This window comes from Columba livia, chromosome 1, assembly GCF_036013475.1.
Source record: "Columba livia isolate bColLiv1 breed racing homer chromosome 1, bColLiv1.pat.W.v2, whole genome shotgun sequence".
NCBI classification, from domain to species: domain Eukaryota; kingdom Metazoa; phylum Chordata; class Aves; order Columbiformes; family Columbidae; genus Columba; species Columba livia.
The window spans coordinates 166,784,458-166,803,521 of record NC_088602.1 but is presented as its reverse complement, the minus strand read 5'-3'; the positions used below and the strand labels follow the sequence as shown (position 1 = coordinate 166,803,521).

Here is a 19,064-nt window from a genome sequence, read left to right as displayed (position 1 = left end):
CACTTTTCACTTAAACAAAGGCTTCTTTACACTGCCAGAACAATGACCCAGGCTTTCATGTCAGTGAGAATCTGGCCCAACCATGTCACTCTTTCTTTACTGACCAAGAAAAGGCTGATGCTCTCACATTCATTCTTTTTATACCTAACATTTCCACAGGCTTTTCTTCAAGCCCTAATTCTGAGATCATCCATAAGTTATATTTGTGTGGAACAGTCTTTGCAACATGTTGAAAAATTATTTATCTTTGCTTGAACTTGCTCTGGGAATTTTGAGTCTGGGGACACTAAAAACAAAAGGCCCAACCCAACAAACTGATCCAAACCCAAAAGAAATGCTCTAAAAATGCAGAAGGCTGCCTCCTTTCAGTTGCTGAGATCTTTCTATAAAATGCATCACTAATATGACTTGTTTTAGAATTCTAAGTTCTAGCACAAAACTGAATTTGGCTTTTAACTCATCTGGTTTGTTGAGGTTGTCATGATAAGATAATCATCTAGAAATGCCAGCTTCGGGAAACACGCAAATGATTGAGACATCATGAAATACACTTCAGAATCAAAAGCAAGTTCGAAACTGTGGAAACAGAGTTTGAAAATGTTTCTGGATCTTTCTGAACAGCTCTGAATTAGCTTTAGTCCCCTGGTTTACTTTTCCGGGGAGATAAAATTACTAACGTTTCAGATTTTGCCCACATTTTGAATCTTTATGGCTTTAAACATCAGGCCATCACCTTTCTTCTCTAGAAAACTGTTTCCAATGAGATACAGTATTTAAACAGGAAAGTTCATTGCTATTTATAAAAGTGTAGAAGCAGGATACTCTGTAGTAAAAAAAAAAAACCACTAAAAAAGAAAAAAACAATCAAAAAATTTAGTTAACATACGCAAAACAAAAAAACCCCAAGCAAACAGCTGTTTTTCCCTATGCCTAATGTATGTGTCTGTGTTCATCTTCAAACATGTCATCTTACGCCATACCTCAACTGAAATATTAGCGGGATGGCTGGTGGTGGGCTTTGGTAGTCCATGCAGCAGCATGCAAAATGTTGTTTTATACCCTCCAGTATACAGTGTATCTCGGAGGAACTAGAAATACATGAGTTTTATTTTTTTAAATTTCTTGAATGAAATAAAATATTTTATATAACAAAGTCATGAAGGTGAAAGCTCTAAGCCATCTGTGTAAGTCAAGCTACCTAACAACTTTCTTTGTTTCTCAGCCTCTCATCTTCATTTAGAGTAAGAGGTTGCTCTTGCCAGCTCTGCAGTTTTTCGTTCTCTTCTTTGGCAGATGTACATTCAAGGAAAGCTACTCTTTACCAACCATATCTTCAATGGGTACAGCAAGTCAACTAAAGACCTTCAAAAACAAATAGTTAAGACAAGGAATGATTATCGCATGGGTTACTGTCTTCCAGCTGATTTCAAGTTCAGGTATTTTCCTTTCCATCATCACAGGTTTTAATCACTTCATTCTGAGACCTTTGGCTTCTTTGTTCCCTTTCTTAAATATAAAGCAGCGTGACTCAGAGCAGCAAGTACAGCAGTCTCAATATCAATGCATTTGCACCTTTTTAATGTGATTACAAGTTCTCCATCTTGTATATTCCTTCCTGTCCCACTCAGCAGTTAGGACTGTCTAACCCTAATTGCTGAGCTACAGAATAATTTTAAGCCAATTGTGCCAGTTACCAGCAATAAGAAATAAGAAAACAGAGGTGAAGGTCCTGGGCATGTCCCCCATTTCTTTTGTGCATGTCTGACTAAAATTTACTTGTGTCCTGGGTGGTTACGTTTATTTTGGCACTATCCATTAAAAAAATAATTGCAATTATAAGACCAATTTCTTTAGTCAGGTGTCTTCCAGCAACTAGCTTCTTCATTTAATTGCAGGGAAGCTTTGAAAGCATAACCTAAAGAAACTGCAGCAGATGGTCGAATACTTCACAGCCGTATATTGAGCGTCCAGCTCACAGAGGGAGCATTCCCAGGAGCTAAAGTGTATACTGCAACAGTTTGCCCTCTTGTACAAGTTTCCAAAGCAGAAACAAAGACAGGCAGAAAGGGGAAATAATCGCCACTTTTGCAATGTATTTATTACATAGCTTTTGGGAACCACATCATTATTTCTAATTTAGTGGTGCTGCAAACCAGCAATCAAACCAGAACTTCAGAGTGCCTGGTATGAATGAGAAGTCCACTGCATTCCACTATGGATTTAACCAATATATCTTGCAGGGTGTGCTGATTATGATAATCTATTAAACTCCTGTTAATAGCTGAGAAGCAGCTGACAGCAGTGACAGCAAAGAAGAACACAGGATATAGCCCAAAATGAAGCGTGCCATCTTTTGCTGAGCTGCTCTTAGCTGGCTTTGACAGGTCACAGAAAGTCTGTTCCTTTCTAGTATTTCTTTTTACCTTAACCCAACAATGTATTTCATTTATATTGAACCACAGCAGAAAACAGCACATTTTATGGCCGTAGCCCATTCTTCTCTAAAGGAAGCTTATCACTTCACATGTGTACACAAAACAATTACTGGAGTAGTAAAGTCAGGGATTAAATATGACAGGTAATTAACAGTAGCATTTTCAAATTAATTAATTACCTACCATGCTTTCCCTCTAAGTCAGTCGGGAGCTTTCTTGATTGCAATCAGGACAGATTGGCTTTAGGCTGGTGGTGTTGCAAACGCTTCTCCAAGTGACTGGAAAGGCTGCACTGGCCTGTGGAATTCCCTGTGCTGGTTCTTCTCTGCACCAGAATTTTCCTAAATATTTCCCACTGTGGCCTCATCCCGAAACACAACTTCAGAAGCAAATGTATGCAGTTGCACAGATGGGCATTTACCTAACCTAAATCGAAGAATAACCGATGAAATGTGGTCAGAACCAGCATGGTTACTCTACATGGGCTTTTCTGCTTCTTGCTACCGCAGCACCATGACAAGAAATCCTACGGTGTTACCACGGGGACATTCCACAGGGTTCTTCCATGCATGGGCTGTAAGCACATAAGCAGGTGCAAGTAGGGGTAGAAAAACAGCCTTAATGAAGGAGAGGGTGGTGAGGAGTCTGAGAGAAAAACAAGGCCAGGTGACATAGCTATTTCCATATACACTACTATAACTATATAGGTGGTGCTCAAGATGTGATTAATTTCATCCTTAAGTGTCTAATTACAGATGAAACAGCAGGTTCTCCACACGCGCATGCTTCTGGTATCTTCCATCTTGCCAGCTGATCTCCTGACCTCAAAAACTGCCAAATACTCTGTACAAAGGTGCACATGCATGTTCTGTTCACTTTATTTCAGTACCTTGGGTCCACTGGGATGGACCTTGGAACTCTTGGAACTCTTTCCTCCTGCATACCATGCCATGGTACAGATACTATTGAGAGTACAGCTGTAGGTCAATGAGTCAAAGAGAGCAGGTGAAAGAGATTAGCATCAGTGAAACATTGAAAATCTTGCTTTTCACTGGGAGGATCAAAGAAATACTATCATTTCTCTGTCCATGGAGTGATTTCTTGTTTGTAAATCAGCTGTTTCTCTAGTGGAAGAAAGCAAACAGGTCCTACCCTCCATTCATTTTTTCCTCTTGGCCTAGATGTAGGTTGAGAAGCATGGAGACAGCATGGAGAACTCACTGATTTAAGTTGAAGGACACTTTCAAGGGAAAGTGTAGAGTCCTGCATCTGGGCAGGAACAACCCCAGGTTCCAGTATAGGTTGGGAAATTACATATTAGAGAGCAGTGTAGGGGAAAGGGACCTGGGGGTCCTGGTGGACAACAGGATGACCATGAGCCAGCACTGTGCCCTTGTGGCCAGGAAGGCCAATGGCATCCTGGGGTGTATTAGAAGGGGGGTGGTTAGTAGATCGAGAGAGGTCCTCCTTCCCCTCTACTCTGCCCTGGTGAGACATCTGGAATATTGTGTCCAGTTCTGGGCCCCTCAGTTCAAGAAGGACAGGGAACTGCTGGAGAGGGTCCAGCGTAGGGCAACGAAGATGATTAAGGGAGTGGAGCACCTCCCTTATGAGGAAAGGCTGAGGGAGCTGGGTCTCTTTAGTTTGGAAAAGAGGAGACTAAGGGGGGATCTTATTAATGTTTATAAATATATAAAGGGTGAGTGCCATGAGGATGGAGCCAGGCTCTTCTCGGTGGCCAACAATGATAGGACAAGGGGTAATGGGATCAAGCTGGAACACAAGAGGTTCCACTTAAATTTGAGAAAAAACTTCTTCTCAGTAAGGGTGACAGAGCACTGGAACAGGCTGCCCAGGGGGGTTGTGGAGTCTCCTTCTCTGGAGACATTCAAAACCCGCCTGGACATGTTCCTGTGCGACCTCACTTAGGTGTTCCTGCTCCAGCAGGGGGATTGGACTAGATGATCTTTTGAGGTCCCTTCCAATCCCTAACATACTGTGATACTGTGATACTGTGACACATTTCTAGAAAAAAAAAAGTGCCCTTAGATTCCTCTCCCAAATCTCTCCTCAAAACCTGCTTCAGTCTGGAAGACCACAGGTTTCTTACAATATGTCAGCAGAAACAACCATCCATGAGATGTACAGACTTCATGTCTCAGTACATTTTTTGTGTCCTGTCCATTTGCTTATACCACAAGTATCGCATTCTAGGTTTCTTCTTAACTATCTTATAAAAGTATGGATTGTGCTGTAAAAAAACCCTAGGGAAGCTTAATACAGTAGAGCTGATCACATGTTGGCATCAGTGGAACAATCTAAGTCTGAATGCTTGGCTTTTTAGGACTGGTCTGGCTCCTCCTCAGCCAGACCCATTACACTAGACCAGGTTACCTGATAATGGTGTGAGTATTTCCAATACGAAGCAGCACAGTAGAAGGATGAGAAGAACAGGTTTTAATGAGAGAAAGGAGAAATACAGCAGTACAGCTGATACAAAAAAGTACACAGTATAACACAAGTGTCTAATAAATTAGCGGAGAACTTGAGAAACAGGAAGAAAGTTTCACATGGTTGAAGAAAGAGGCTTGCTCAAAAAGATACAATCTTAAGTCTTCATAGATATATATATACATTCTTGGCAGTATAGGAAACGTACAGTTCGTACATAGAAAATATTGACGGTCTGAAGTGGTAGTATCAATTCCTGAAGAATATTTGCATATGGTACATTATGAAGAATACACACAGGCAATTTAGCATTCAAAAAATCTCCAAGAAAAGGAAAACATTACGGACCCCTCTTGGTAGACAGGCTTCTCCTTTTATAATAACAGCAGCCATTGGATCTGTTTAGTATTCCATAGGAAAACAAACAAACAAACCTGAAAATAGCAAAGAATAAGCAAGATATTTTGTACTGCACAACAAATTATGCACTGATTAGGCAGCAAGATTCACTACATAAGAATAAATACTACTGCCTCACCAAGCTTCCTCTTGCCTTTCAAGATCAAATTATATCCCTTCTTCCCCAGTCATCTCTCCACTTTCCTTCCTGGGGTTGTGAATTAGGTGAGAGTGAGTCACCTAAGCGAGAAGAGCGGTCAGTAGCTGTAAACCTTAAAACCAATATAGGGAAAGTTTACAGGAAGAGGTGTGCGCCAGCCACAGCTCCTAACATCAGCAGAACACAGCCTTTGCTCTGATAATAAAGTCTATTATTTACGAGTGAGCCGCAAAGCTGCAGATAAAAGGAGCCAGTCTGTTCTGTTGCCACTATTTTGGCACTTTTGAACTGTACAGATAAAGTCTTTTTCTTAAGAGTCCTACAGCTAGACAAGTAGAAGACACCCGCAGAGCACCTAAGCCTGGCTGCTGTGTTAAAGATCTACTTGCTGCTAGTTCTCCTTGACACATTATTGTCTCCCTAAAGCCCCACTTAGCTAGCCATGTATGTCACGCTAAAAGGGTTTTGCTAATAGTTGTCACATGATTGCACAGCATACAGGTGTCTGAAAGATGATGGGAAAGTGCAACTGGAAGCTTACGCCACAAAGAAAAACATCCTTTGTTCAGTCACCACTTATTTAGACGAGTAACCAGTGTTCATTACTAAAGTGCTTGTACTAAGGAGCCAGCAAAATACACTGCAGGCACTAACTATTGCCAGGATTGCTTAAAATTAATTTCATCTTCAGGATGAAAGAAGAATTATAAAGAAAACAGATCCAACAAAATGCTGATACAGTGTTTATGTGTCCCTGTAAAAGCATTCCCTATTCCATTCAATCATCGCTAACTGAAGGATGGATAAGCCAGATCCGCACCACCTAGGCGGCTGTCAGGAATACAGGATAAGGAGAAAAAGCGATACATGCAGTCACAAGGCAGAATTTTACTGCAGATGCTGAAGAAATGAAAGCAACCAAAAAGACTTTGAAAGTGATTAGCATTACAACTGAGAAAACTACTTCTAAAATGAACGAAACCCAGCCAAAATTTTTTTAAAATAGTCCTGGTGATGCATATCATCAAATATGTCAAAAAAGACTTCAGGTGCTCATTCATATCCATGGGGAAAAGGAAGGAGGTAAAGTGGGAAAGTAAGAAAAAGAGCAACAAAAGAGTTTGGGTGAGAAACTCTATCACAAAGTAAGGGCAGAACTCGGGAATGTCATCGTGCTCCTGCTTACATCCAACCCAGAACTTTAGTTCTTGGAGCCTTTGCACAGCCAGCCAGGCCCAGGCTTCATTCCTGCTGTACGGACCTGCTGAGGCTGATCTCCTCACCTGTGTTTAAAGCAGAACCAGCAACCGGCAGGGCGGGTGCAGAAGAGGCTCCCACTGGAGCCAAACCACACGGGTTCCCAGTGCAGTCATAGGAAAGAGACTGACATAAGACAGAGCTTAAAGGAAGAGATATGGAGATGGATTTACACACAGCTTGATACACCAGCACAGCAGGACTGAGTCGTCCTGTGGAAGCGAAATGTAGATAAAATAGAGGTTTTTTTAAGAGCGGCTGAAGACTGCCAGTCTGGTGAATGTTTCCTGTCTCCACTTCACACTGAAGAGAAATTGTGGATCCTTCCCAGTGCCTGCAAACTTCAGAGTGTGTCACATGTGATTTCCCTCTGTAGCCCTGCCAGACGTCTCTTGCTGCAGTTTGTTCTTTTAAACATTTCCTCTTATATTTTAGCTCTCATTTATTAGCCATTTAAACAGCAGCTTATCAAGTTTCTTTTCTTTCCCTTCCCTGTGGTTTTCCTGGCAATCTGCACTGGCCTTAGGCCCTTTTTTAGGAAACACTAAGACTTAGCAGGCAAGAAATGCTGAGGAACATGTATTTATTTGCATGTTTAAGACAGGGCAGATGGGCATACAGGCACTCACAGCAGCTCTGCTGCAAAGCCTCCATAAGAGAAAAGAAGTTAAATAGCTTTTCTAATTAAAGGTGTAAAATCAGCGTGCATTTAAAATACCTTCACACAGCCTGCTTGGTAGAAGAGAATTCTGTTCTTTTGCCATTAGATACTATAGCAGGAATTACGATTTTGTTTACCTTCTGAGTAATTAACTGGAAAGTTTGATATGAGGAAAATTCCACCTCTTTGCTAGACAAGCCTTTCAGCGTGATGCCTGGCAATACGCACGTACAATATGAAGTGTGTGTTTGTGTATACATCTATATATGTATAAAACTCACACAAACCCCTCAAATTAAGATAAAATCCAGTAATGCCACTCAAGAAAAATTCAAAATGGTTCAATTTGGGGGAGATTGAGTAGTAAATGTGTTCTGAAAACACGTGCTCTTTGACACTGGGAAAGGTTTAAGCACAACTGTTAGAACCCAGAGCTTCCAGAGCTCAAGGCCAGGCAGCTGTGGAGCCAGAGCACAATGGCACAGCAGCGGGAGAGCACATCTCCAACCCCTCCTGCAGCAACAAGAAAGCTTGTTTATGGGAATGCAGACTCAGCCATAATTCTGCCATCCTTCTGTTGGAAAGAACAAGTAAAGCTCACGTAATGAGGAACGTGTGTTGAAGGATCGGTCTTGCTGGGGAGACATTACCATCTTTTGATCATTAAGGGGGGAGATTTCTGGAAGTGAATGTTCTGAAGTCCAGGAAGGAATAGGAGGGCCAGGTTGAAATGTAGGTCAAAGCACCCTGGAAGGAAAGTCAGGACAGACAAGCTACCAGCCCTAAGTATCCTTCTGTTTGTGAGTTTATGACCAGGAATGCACAGCAGCACCTTGGTGTGGATTCCCCCTAACCTGCTATGTCATAAAGTTTAGACAACAGGTTCAGAAATGAAGGGAAAAGCACCTAAGCACCTAAAGTTCCTAAGGAGCTGGCAGCAGAATGCTGGAGAAAAGCTGAAGACTGCTAAGAGAGAGACCACCAGAGGAAAGAAGGGACCTGGCAGATACTGGAGCTTTAAAAGATTGCTGCAGAGTCATGGAACTTTGGTCAGCACCCTCAAAGTCAATCACCCCAGAACAACCCTTCCCAGAAAAGGTCAAACCAGAAGAGAATCTCCGGCATCTGTGTGCCCAGGCCCCGCCTTTTGCAGTGTGGCCATTAATGTCTAAGCTTTTATTGGAAATATACTCCCTGGTGCATTATCGGTTAGTAACCTAGGTAAGAAACAAACAAAATATCCCTCCACAATTGGTTTGTGTGGCCTGTGAAGAGGAAAGCTGAGAAGGGAAAAGATAATGAGTGGGATCGCGCATGGCGTGGATGCTGCAACACAGCAAAACAGAGACAATAAACCCAAAATGTGTGTGGAGCGTTCCACTCATGTGCAGGTTTCACTCAGCACTGTTCCCTGATCTCGACAAGCTTTGCAGAGCTCGAGCACGCGGGTGCACGTGGCTTGTCTGTGAACACTCACGTTAGGACATTAAAAACCTTGAGTACAGCGTCATACTGAGCAGTGCAGGAACAGACAACGTGAACTTGTTTAAATTCAACCGGCTGTGGCTTTGGATAAAAGATCTGCAGGACAATTCACAGGTTTCTGGCTTTTATCCCATAATACATTTAAAGCCCATTGTTATTATTATTTTAGAAACAGAGAAATCAAACATTATCAACAGTCCTCATTTATGGTGCTTCCACTGAGATCAAATGCATGATTCTCTGTTAGTCATGACTACTGAAGATATTAAACACTGACTTTTCTCTTTTTGTTTATTTAGGAATGGACCTCTTTTTAATAGCACAAAGTAACGGAAAGCATTGGTCACTTTCTATTTGGAAATTTGAGATTATTTTCAACTCTCATCCATGCAGCTGGAGAAGGTCAGGAAGCAATCTCTGAATATTGAGATTTGAGCACAAATCAAGCCAACTAATGACACTTACTTTGAGACCTTGTACTAGAACAGCAGTTATTTCTAAAACACAACTGGTGTTTTTCAGCAAGCCAGAATTACTTATAAAAGCCAATATACATCACAAGTGTGGTATAATTTTGAGCTGCCATACATTATTGGTTCTGTTTTGACTGTAGCACTCACAGTACTTACAGTGTCCACCTTCTGTTTCAGTTCTCAAATCAAGAGGGAAGTCAGCATACATTTCTAGATCTAGTCATTCCAATGCTGATGATACAGAAGAATAAAGCTGTGTTACACACACAAAAATAATTCTTGTATTATTTTAAAATCTGAACCTCTTAAGAGTGGTGGTAAACAGAGAGGACCACGGGTGTCAGAGGAACCAGAAAGGTGAAAACAGTAAGCAGAAAAAAAAAAGTGTGATAATTTCAGTTTTACTGGCAGTATAATAAACAGCTTTTAGAGAGACTGTGAAATAAGACACAACAGGTCGTGGGCAGCCTGGGCCTGAAGAACAAAAAAGTGGAGTCAAAATGAGTGAGGAAATTAATGAGTGGCATCATCCTCAATCAACAGAAAATATGGAGATGAAGGAAGCAACACATGGAGTTGAGTTTATCTCACTTCAGTACAGACACTAATGGTGTCAACTCACAGCATGCAAACATTAATTCAAACTGATTTAAATTGGAGCTCTGGCATTCCTCCCCACTGCCTGGGCACGTGTTCCCGCCTGCTCTCCCGAGACGCTACAAGTGCCCTTTCAACCACATGATGAATTAGTTGAGAGAGGCAGCTGAAAGTTAAAGCCGTGATGCATCTTCAGCCAGATCCACGTCCTAAATCACTGAGTGGCTACTAAAAGCAGCCTGAAGGAGGGGCTGAGATTGCATGGCCACGGAAGGGCCACGGCAGCCTGGACCTGCATTGGTTTAAGCTGCTGTAGAACTGCATCCCCTACAGCAGACTGTCCATGAGGCCTTTCACATTTAAAGCTGAGAAGGTATAAGGTCAAAAATATGCTGACTGTGTGAAAGTATTCCAGTTTTGGTCCTATTCAACCCTTTTAAAATAAGCCACTTTGTAACAAAGAAACAAACCTTTTTCCTCATCTACTAAATGATAGTTTGCTCTTCAGAATCCTGTGTTCAATTCAGAAAGTGTAACATGGAGTATTCAAGTTGTCGGGTCAAATTGTATTCGAACAAACTTGCCAAAAACTTGGAGATGGCAGCATGACAGGTGAGGCAGAATATCAAGAACTGTTACACACTGATCTGTAGCTCAAACTACAATATATTGCTGTATCCATCTACAAAGCAAAGCTCACGGCAGGTAGATCTTACCCCTGCCTATGACCGTGCCTTGTTATCACAGTTACAGAACCATTACCTCTTATCTGATTACTGCACACATTTCCAAGTCAAATAAATCAAAGTGTATTTTTTTTTGGCATTTAAAATTCAAGGTGGTAAAACAAAAACATCTAGATGAAGGAATTGATTATAATGAGCAGATGGATTAAGGCACACCTCCAAGCATTTTAAAAATTAGCCACAGAAGCTTTCAGTTCGATCTCAGATATCCATATATCCATATTCTTGTGTGATAATAAATTTTGTGACACATGCTTATTCAGAGATCAGAGCAGCCCTGAAAAATCAAGATGAAATTTAAACAAGTGCTGTTTGGCATCTTTAGTTTGTGTTAGACCGGGTGGCAGCTGTTGGAATATCATTTTGATTTAACAACTTTTTGTTTTGTTAGCAAAGAAAAACATTGTCCAGCCAAATCCTGCTGACAGTGAATAAATATTTCTCCTCCATTAGACCAAATATTTTCATTTGTCATCCTAATAGCCAGGGGTAAAAGATCTGAAAAGATTTTTTTCCTATATGGACTCAAACATACTTGAAATGTTCACCGTTTTATGGGAGGTGATTATTCCTCCATGCTCAGCGCTGCTGAGGTTATGTCTGCAGTACCGCACTGCACTTTGGTCATGATACTTCAAAAACCAGACAGATTTCTAAGGAAAGCAACCAAATCCTCTGGAAAATGACCGAGAGAAGTGGGCTTGCTCAGTCTAAAGAAGAAAATTAAAAAATGTTATCGACAAATCTTCTCGTTTGTAAAAGACTGGAATAAAATTGAGCACATACTGGCATTGGGACTAGTAATAATTGACCAAACATGTAACTGAACGAGTTTATGGAAGAGGATTCCATCAGGACCTGTTAAGCTGATAACCCTCACCAGTGGCTCAAGAAGTCCCTGAGCCACAAATCGATGGGGAACAGCCTGGGGAAACATCAGTACACGATCTCCCTTTCTCACACTCTTCCCGCAGCATCTATTGTTAGTCCCTGTCCCAGACAAGATCCTCGAGCAGCCCGACCCTTTACACTGACCAGATGCCTTTCTCACCCTCTGCCCTGTTCTTCAGATGAAACACTATGAAAACCAGTGACTTCTATAGAGTAGTTAGCCCTGGGAACAAGCCACTCGCAGAGCAACATCAGCCCTTCACCTAAATACTTTAAAGAACAAGGGCAGTTCAGTGTGCTTGACCCCTTGTTTCTGTTAAAACAAACAAACAAACAAAAGACAGACTGCAAGATTACAAAGTTCAGTGTGGGCCAACAACCCCACAGAGTCTACCATTCAGATGCTTTTTTTACTCGCAAATAATAAGACAGTTGCAAATTCTGCACTCAGATGCATATAACATTTCTAGTGTTGTAAACAGTCAGGTCACAAACACATAAACGTGCACAGGACAAAGTCTGAAACCTTGATTTCATCAAGTATTTGGATAACGAAGTGCACGATTCATTGACGCCCAGTAATCCTCTGTCAGGAGTAAAACTATCTCATTACTGCAACTGATAGCGGAAACTTTCGTGTTTGTGGATCTTGTGTATAGTTGATGCAGGCACATTTGACACCATTTGAACAACTCTCCATTATCTGTAATTCTCAAAATATGCTTCCATTACAGCACTGTTTCATTTGTCATGAAGGACACTTCAACAAAGAGACAAGTAACCTTTATATCATAGATCTTTGTCTACATTTAAGCCTTTACCTGCTTCTTTAGCTGTAAAGATGACATAAAACATGTAGTGTTAGATTGCAGTCCAACCTAAGAAGGAAATATCACCCTTGGAGTGCTGTGCAGGTAGGTCAGGAGGATAAGAAATTATTTAACCCTATATAATTACTTGCTTCTTTACAACTTCACAGAGCTGCTAATTGGAAATGGAATAGGGAAGATGCACTTCTTGTTAGCCCTGCTCTTCGTAATGAATTTTGGCTGCTGCTATCCTTTGGCATAACCCATTATTTAGTGTGGAGTTCCTGATTAACATGTTTCAAAAAGTTACAGAGTTCTAAGAGGTAAATGTTCTATTTTCACAAAAATCCCTATCTAGGGTAATGAGCCAAAGAACACAGGGCAGCATTCAGACCTCGACATGCTCAATATATTAACACAACTCCTTAGCACTAATGCACACTTCAGTGTGGCGATATATATTATTTTAAATGCAGCAATAAATTGTGATTGCCAAGAAATCTGTCAGGTTCTTCAAGCAACCTACAGCATGTATGCACAGTCCTGTCAAATGACATAATTATGAGGAAATGTGGATTATAACAGACATAATATATGTAGATGGAACCTGGTTATCAAATCAAGAGATGCCATGCTTTGTGTGCTGTACACTGTTAGCCACATTTTTCTGCAGGAGAATATTAAATAAATCAAAATAAATGACCTGATGGCTGATATATACATATGTGTTGAGAGGCAGAGAAAGCAAGTGAGCCCAGGTGTTCATATGTGCAGCTTCTAAGACTGCATTGAGTAAGACCATGGAGATCAGTTAAATTGCTTGTAGAAAACCTATTTGTTCAAAGGAGGATCAGAACTTGCTTCAAAAAAGTCATCCTTTGATCATACTCATGTCTAATGCCAAGCCTGTAATTTCACACCACCCCATCTTCGCCAATAATGTAAACGTGAGCAATCTGGAGTCTCCTGCCAGCAGCACAGTATGTGCTGATACAGCTGGTTGGAGGTAAATGCTGTGAACTGCATCACTGCAACAAGAACAGTGAGAAATAACCCCTAAAAATGGTGGATTTTTGACCAAAAGGAACTTGGCGAGCTGGTTTACAACATGGCCACAAAGAGCTGTGTTGAGTCAGCTGATGGATGAAAATGAACAACTAATGATAGACGGAGCTTCTTAGGCCGGTTTCATCACCAAGACCAGCGGATGATAAAACAGGGTCCCAAGTGAGCTGCCAAAGTCGGTTCTCCAGGTCTTTTGCTAAGTGCTGCAGCAAAAGAATAAACAGCTACCAGCTTTAATAAAAGTAAGATCTGAAACTTATTTTAGTAGCAATGTGAAGCACTCATGCTACTAGCGACTTTATCCAAAACTATGAGGACAGTGATCATTCGTATCCTAAATCTGACCATTTTTTCAAGTTGGCATCGTAGCTATACACATTGTAAACTAAGATTTGGATGCCATGGGAAAAGTTCAGTACTGTCAGCTCTAGGATACACAACATCAGGTCATGAGATGCTGGTGGATTAGGTCATGGAAAAGTATGAATGGAACATACATTGAGGCAGTCAGAACAATTAGATAGGAACAAAAAATATCTGGGCACTTTGTGAACTCAAGGATCGCAAGTCAAGCATGAGGAAGACTTCTTTTTCAGAAGCATGGACAATGCTTCAAACATGATTTATCCAAAGCAGTTGTTCTAGACTTGAGGTAAAAAAAATGGCTTACCACAGAGAAAATAAAAGTGTTTCATCAATTTAGTCTAACCTTTACAAATTACAGAAGAATATACCACTAAGAGGAGGCTTTGCTTCTGAATATACTATGAGAAACATCTATTTTTTTCTTTTACAAGTTCCCCAAGACATCACCCATTCAGCTTCCAGTCACCTACACAAAATTAAGGGCACAGAACACAGTGTTACTGGTTAATGAAGAATGGTAAAACATTCTCTTCTCCAAAACTGTGTGTGATGGAGAAGATAGGTATTATATTGTGAAAGAGTAGTGTAAGTCACATACTCCCTTCTCTATCAGTTGATATTTACCTCCTAGGGTTTGTAAAAAAATCCACATATTTAACAGTGTTCATACAAAATCACTGATAGAAGAGAGGGAGGTTGAAAGAAAGCACTTGTTTTCTGCCACATGGTGAAGAGTTCCAGCCTTACCTGCTGCCCTTCACCAGCTTCCCCACTCCCCACAACAGCATCCTAGGAAAGATCCTGCTCTGAACCACTTCCATCTAAACCCCCTTTATTCTATAGAATCGGCAAGAGACAGTAAATACTCTAAGGAACTGATGAGGTGTTTTGTGACTGGAAATGCGTCCAGGTCGGAGTAGAGTATTCCATACAAAGGGGCATCTCTCTTGCCATGAGAGATGTGAGACCTTTGCTTCATTTGGTGCCAGAGGGCAAAAGGAAGAGAATGCAGTGAAACCATTAACCAGCTCCTCTGGGGGGTGAGCATCAGTTTGCTGCTCCTCGTAACACCGCCACAGAGAAAAAACCGAGCTGCATAACCTCATACCAAACATCCAGACTTCAGTGTCAACTAAGTTACAAAATACACTTTAGAAAATACACAATTCATGTTCTCTCCATGGATTCTTAAACGCACAGGTTATAGTTGTGATCTAAGGAGTAACAAAAGAACATCAGGGAAAAGCAAATATGTTGTTAAACACTCAGACAGTTTTGCTTTAAGAAAATTACTTCAGGACATAAACAAAAATGTACAATCATTAAATCAAACAATTATATTAAGGTTCAGTTTACAAAAGGTTAACAAATAATTAATAGCTGTTTTAATAAAAAGGTATTTACTTCTTATCTATTATCAATCCACCAGATAGCTTCTAGCTGTCTATAGTACTTTCTACTGATGTGCTTATAACCCTCCCTAACATATACTACACATTCCTCTAACATGAATTACAACATCTAGAAATCATTTATTAACCCTTCATAAAATTCTAAATAAACCTTAATATGAAGCATGACTAACCTCATACTATCTCAGCCTCATACTCCAGGACACATTGAATACTAGCTCTTTCAAGTTTTTATTTAAAAATCTACATTTTTGTTGGGAGCCACGTCACTAGCCACAGAATCACAAATGCCTACGGTGGCTTTGCCAACGCGCTGCAGACACCAGAAGTGAAACCAAAGTGGTGGGGGAAGATCACAGGGAACAGTTCAGGTTCTTCCAAAAGAAATGTTCTGGCTTTTTTGTTGGAACAAACATTGATACCATGACAACAGAATCAGAGAGAGAGGGAAAAAAACAAACCAAAACGGAGTCTGTTGTAATTCAATATGTCGTTTTTCCTTCTTTTTAGAAAAACAAAACAAAACAAAACCAAACCCACAATACATTATAATATAAATAAATAAAACAGAAAACACAAAGGTAAATTCCAAAACCCACCACTAGGATCTTAAAAAGGCAACAGCCAACTATTTCTTGGATGCAGCCTAAACTTCTCTTACCTGCAAATTTTCAGTGTACTTAGAAGTCCTATTTAGTGTATCAGACTTAGGGAACAAGATGTGTTAGATTTAGGTGTCCTTTTCCCTCCAGTATTTGCGTCTTCAACCCCCCAGTTTTTTCCCATCAAATTGCCTGCTATTAGTTTAACAAAGTTCAGCTCAGACTTATACTTTTCCTTCACTTTCAGAGCCTCTGTCTTCATTCTCACAATCCTCCTCAAGGTCTTTACACTCCTGTGTCTTCTCTTCCTCCTCCTCTTCCTCATCTCCAAAAGTCTCTTCTTGCATTGTAGTAAAAGCAAAAGACCTGGCAGCAACTTGTGCAGCCAGACCAGATGTGAAGTTTAAATCTGTTGATATGTGGAGCTGGGCCAGCCTCTGCTTGATTTTTGAATGTAATGCATCCTTAGAGGGAGACTCTGAAACCTCCACTCCATCCATATCACTCGGCTTGAGTTCTTCACCTTCCCTTTCATGCTGATAACACATTCTTTCTCCAGCTCCTGTAGGAACACCTTCAGCAGTAGCACTGTCTTTGTTTTTCTCCATCTCAGGATCTTCATGCAAATATTCTGTCCTGCTTTTATCAGTAGCATTCACTTCTGGATTAGAGTCTTTTTCTTCAGAGTTATCACAACTTTGGCTGCAGTCCTGCTTTTCTGTATCTGAATTCGTATGTGATTCCAAATTATCTAGTAGCTTCAGCGGCTCTACAGGAGACAAGGGTTTCACTGCAGCTTAAAAAGGGGGAAAAAAAATTAAATGACAACTAAAAGCAAGCTGCTATATATAAATAATTTATTTGTGTCTGAAAAGATGCAAGGGTGTAAGGGTCAAAATGGCTTAAAAAAAACCAACAAACAAAATCAAAACAACAGAAACAAAAAACACAGTCAAACAAAACTTAAAATAAACCAGTGTTTTCTAATGGCAAAGCTGAGGTGAAATGTGATAGCTACTTGTTGTAACTACTCCTTCAAATCTGTGATGTGAAGAGACAACACAAAATTGATGATGTTTAAAACTGGCATCAAACACAGCTGATGCATTCAGTGTTAAAAGTAAAAAACAAGTACAACTACTGCACTGTATACAGATTTGAACTGTCTTCATTTTAAACAACACTTTACCTAATCCAATAAAGACAGCTGGTACAGGAACAAGTCCTTATAGGCAGTATCTGATCTCATACACCACAACACAGAAATACAACATGTATTCATACAGGCAGGTAAGGTGTCCTCACAAATAAAGTCTGGTTTAATTTAGCCTCTCGAAGTTAGTAGCAGCAGCGAGTCCCATTGCCAGCAACGGGATGCTTGCCAGGAAGTGTCTCCTCCCAGTGTTAAGGGTTAGTATAACTCGGTACAATCACTTCTTGAAGAACAGACGTCTTTCGTTTTAAGAAAATGATATAATGTCCATTTCCAAGTAAGAGATTCCCTAAACTGCAGTAGCTCCATTAGAGTAGCAGCACGAACATAAATGAGAGCGGCAACAGCAGATTCCCAAGTAGCATTTCCCTTTCTAATTCCATTCTGACTTTACCCCTGTAAGCAGAGATGAAAATAACTCTGGGAAAGACATAAACTTTTCACGGGAAACAAAAAGTACCATATTAGGGTTTTTCCATCGCATCCTATTTCAGTAATATTTACTTTAGCTAGCTCAAGGCAGGCGCATCATTATGGTTGTTACATTGATAATTATTGTCATTAGCATACTGAGAGACTGTGGCTTCGAATTTGTATTATATTGTTTGTTCTAAAACCTTACGTATCAAAGGAGCACTGCACCCGACTCATCTCAGTTCTTAATGGGGTAGTTCTTTCCCCATCTTATAAAAAACATGCTGCTGCTTATTTCTGCCCATTTGCTCAAAGAGGCAGGAATATGCAGAGTAATCTTATCATTTGGGAACAAACTTCTTGCCTGCTTCCTTCCAAGAATACTTCCAAAGCCAAAACTTCTCAAACGAATAAATAGATACTTCAGATTGGTAGCTGGCCAATTCACTGAGTTGATTAGGTAATAAGCAAGGTGGAATTCGTCATTCTCAGCGTGTAGCTTTCCAAATCCGAGAAACAGCTGTATGAGAACTGTTGTATGGACAAGGTGGGAGCAAGGGAAACAGCTGGGTACAACGCAACCACTGACAGAACGAACTTTTCAGGGAGGAGAAGGGTCAGGGAAAGGCTACAAGTGACTTTGCACCAGAAGAAAGTTGTTTTATGAATGTCTGACAAATGAAAATGAAGCCAGTAACAACTTCACAGACCTCACTGACTGGCTCAACAGGGTGCCAAAAGACCCAAACCAGAAGCTCCCCTACACTCCCGTACATTACCCATGACCAGACTGTAAGCTGTATTACCACAGTGCTGGTCCTGGGCAAATGTGCTTCAGCCTGTTGCTCTGCTAAGATGATGTTTTTCTTCGGGAATCCAACCTCCCATCTCCAGTTGACTTCATGCTTCATTCTTTGAACATATTGACCTCTTTGATGTGCAAACCCTGACCAGCCCTTCCTTCAGCAAACCAAAGACCCTAACAAATCAGAACAGCTTGCTGGGTGCCTTCACTAACAGATCAAAACTTTTGAATATTTCAGGACCTTTGTTCGTAACAATCACAAGTTAGGAGAGCACAAGATTTCTGGAATACTGTTGTCCTGTAAAAGCAGGGCTATGAAAATGTGTGATATCACAGCCGTCCATTGGCTTGGGCCAATGGAGACAAGAATATGAACATTTCTGGGTTTAAATCTTCAAGATAAAACAAACCACAAATGTGGAAAGCACAGCTCACAGAAAGTTTATTTAAGGAATGACTCGTGTGCATGAATCAATTAAAGTCTGCAGCAGTAATCTGTTGGGGTCCATATTTAGCTGAATTGTGGGGGTTTTTAAGAAAAAATGTAGAAATTCCTTAAAAAACAGGAGAAGATCTTATGTCTGCCATCCATATCAGTCTTTCAGATTAGACACAGTCTCTGAGCCAAAAGGAGACAATATTAATTATTCCATGAACTGCCCTCATGTTTTTCAGTTTTGTAGAGGATGGAAGTAATCAATGATTAGTCTAAGGCAGCTGGAGGAAATCACACTTTCCTCCCTCCCCACCATTGAATCTCGAATCCTAAACCAAGATAATATCTATACAGGGAGGGAAAGGAGAAATAGAGAGGGGAGAGGAA

General features: G+C 40.6%; 2 protein-coding genes across 9 annotated transcripts in view; one reads left to right on the top strand and one right to left on the bottom strand.

Annotated features, from left to right (window-relative positions):
* Window positions 1-9,371, top strand: part of C1H3orf20 (chromosome 1 C3orf20 homolog) — a 36,741-nt gene extending 27,370 nt beyond the window's left edge. Inside the window, exons 9-10 of the mRNA XM_065043260.1 lie at window positions 1,294-1,436; window positions 9,148-9,371. Of these exons, the coding sequence (XP_064899332.1) occupies window positions 1,294-1,436; window positions 9,148-9,178 (174 nt within the window). The 3' untranslated portion in view covers window positions 9,179-9,371. The remainder of the gene's footprint in view (window positions 1-1,293; window positions 1,437-9,147) is intronic.
* Window positions 4,878-19,064, bottom strand: part of VEZT (vezatin, adherens junctions transmembrane protein) — a 68,437-nt gene continuing 54,250 nt past the window's right edge. For 5 of the 8 annotated variants that reach the window (XM_065043029.1, XM_065043039.1, XM_065043074.1 and 2 more), the window contains one exon: window positions 4,878-16,605. In XM_065043029.1, the coding sequence (XP_064899101.1) occupies window positions 16,034-16,605 (572 nt within the window). In that variant the 3' untranslated portion in view covers window positions 4,878-16,033. Of the gene's footprint in view, window positions 17,419-19,064 lie in introns of all 8 variants that reach the window. The other 3 variants (XM_065043066.1, XM_065043049.1, XM_065043057.1) reach the window with 2 other exon arrangements.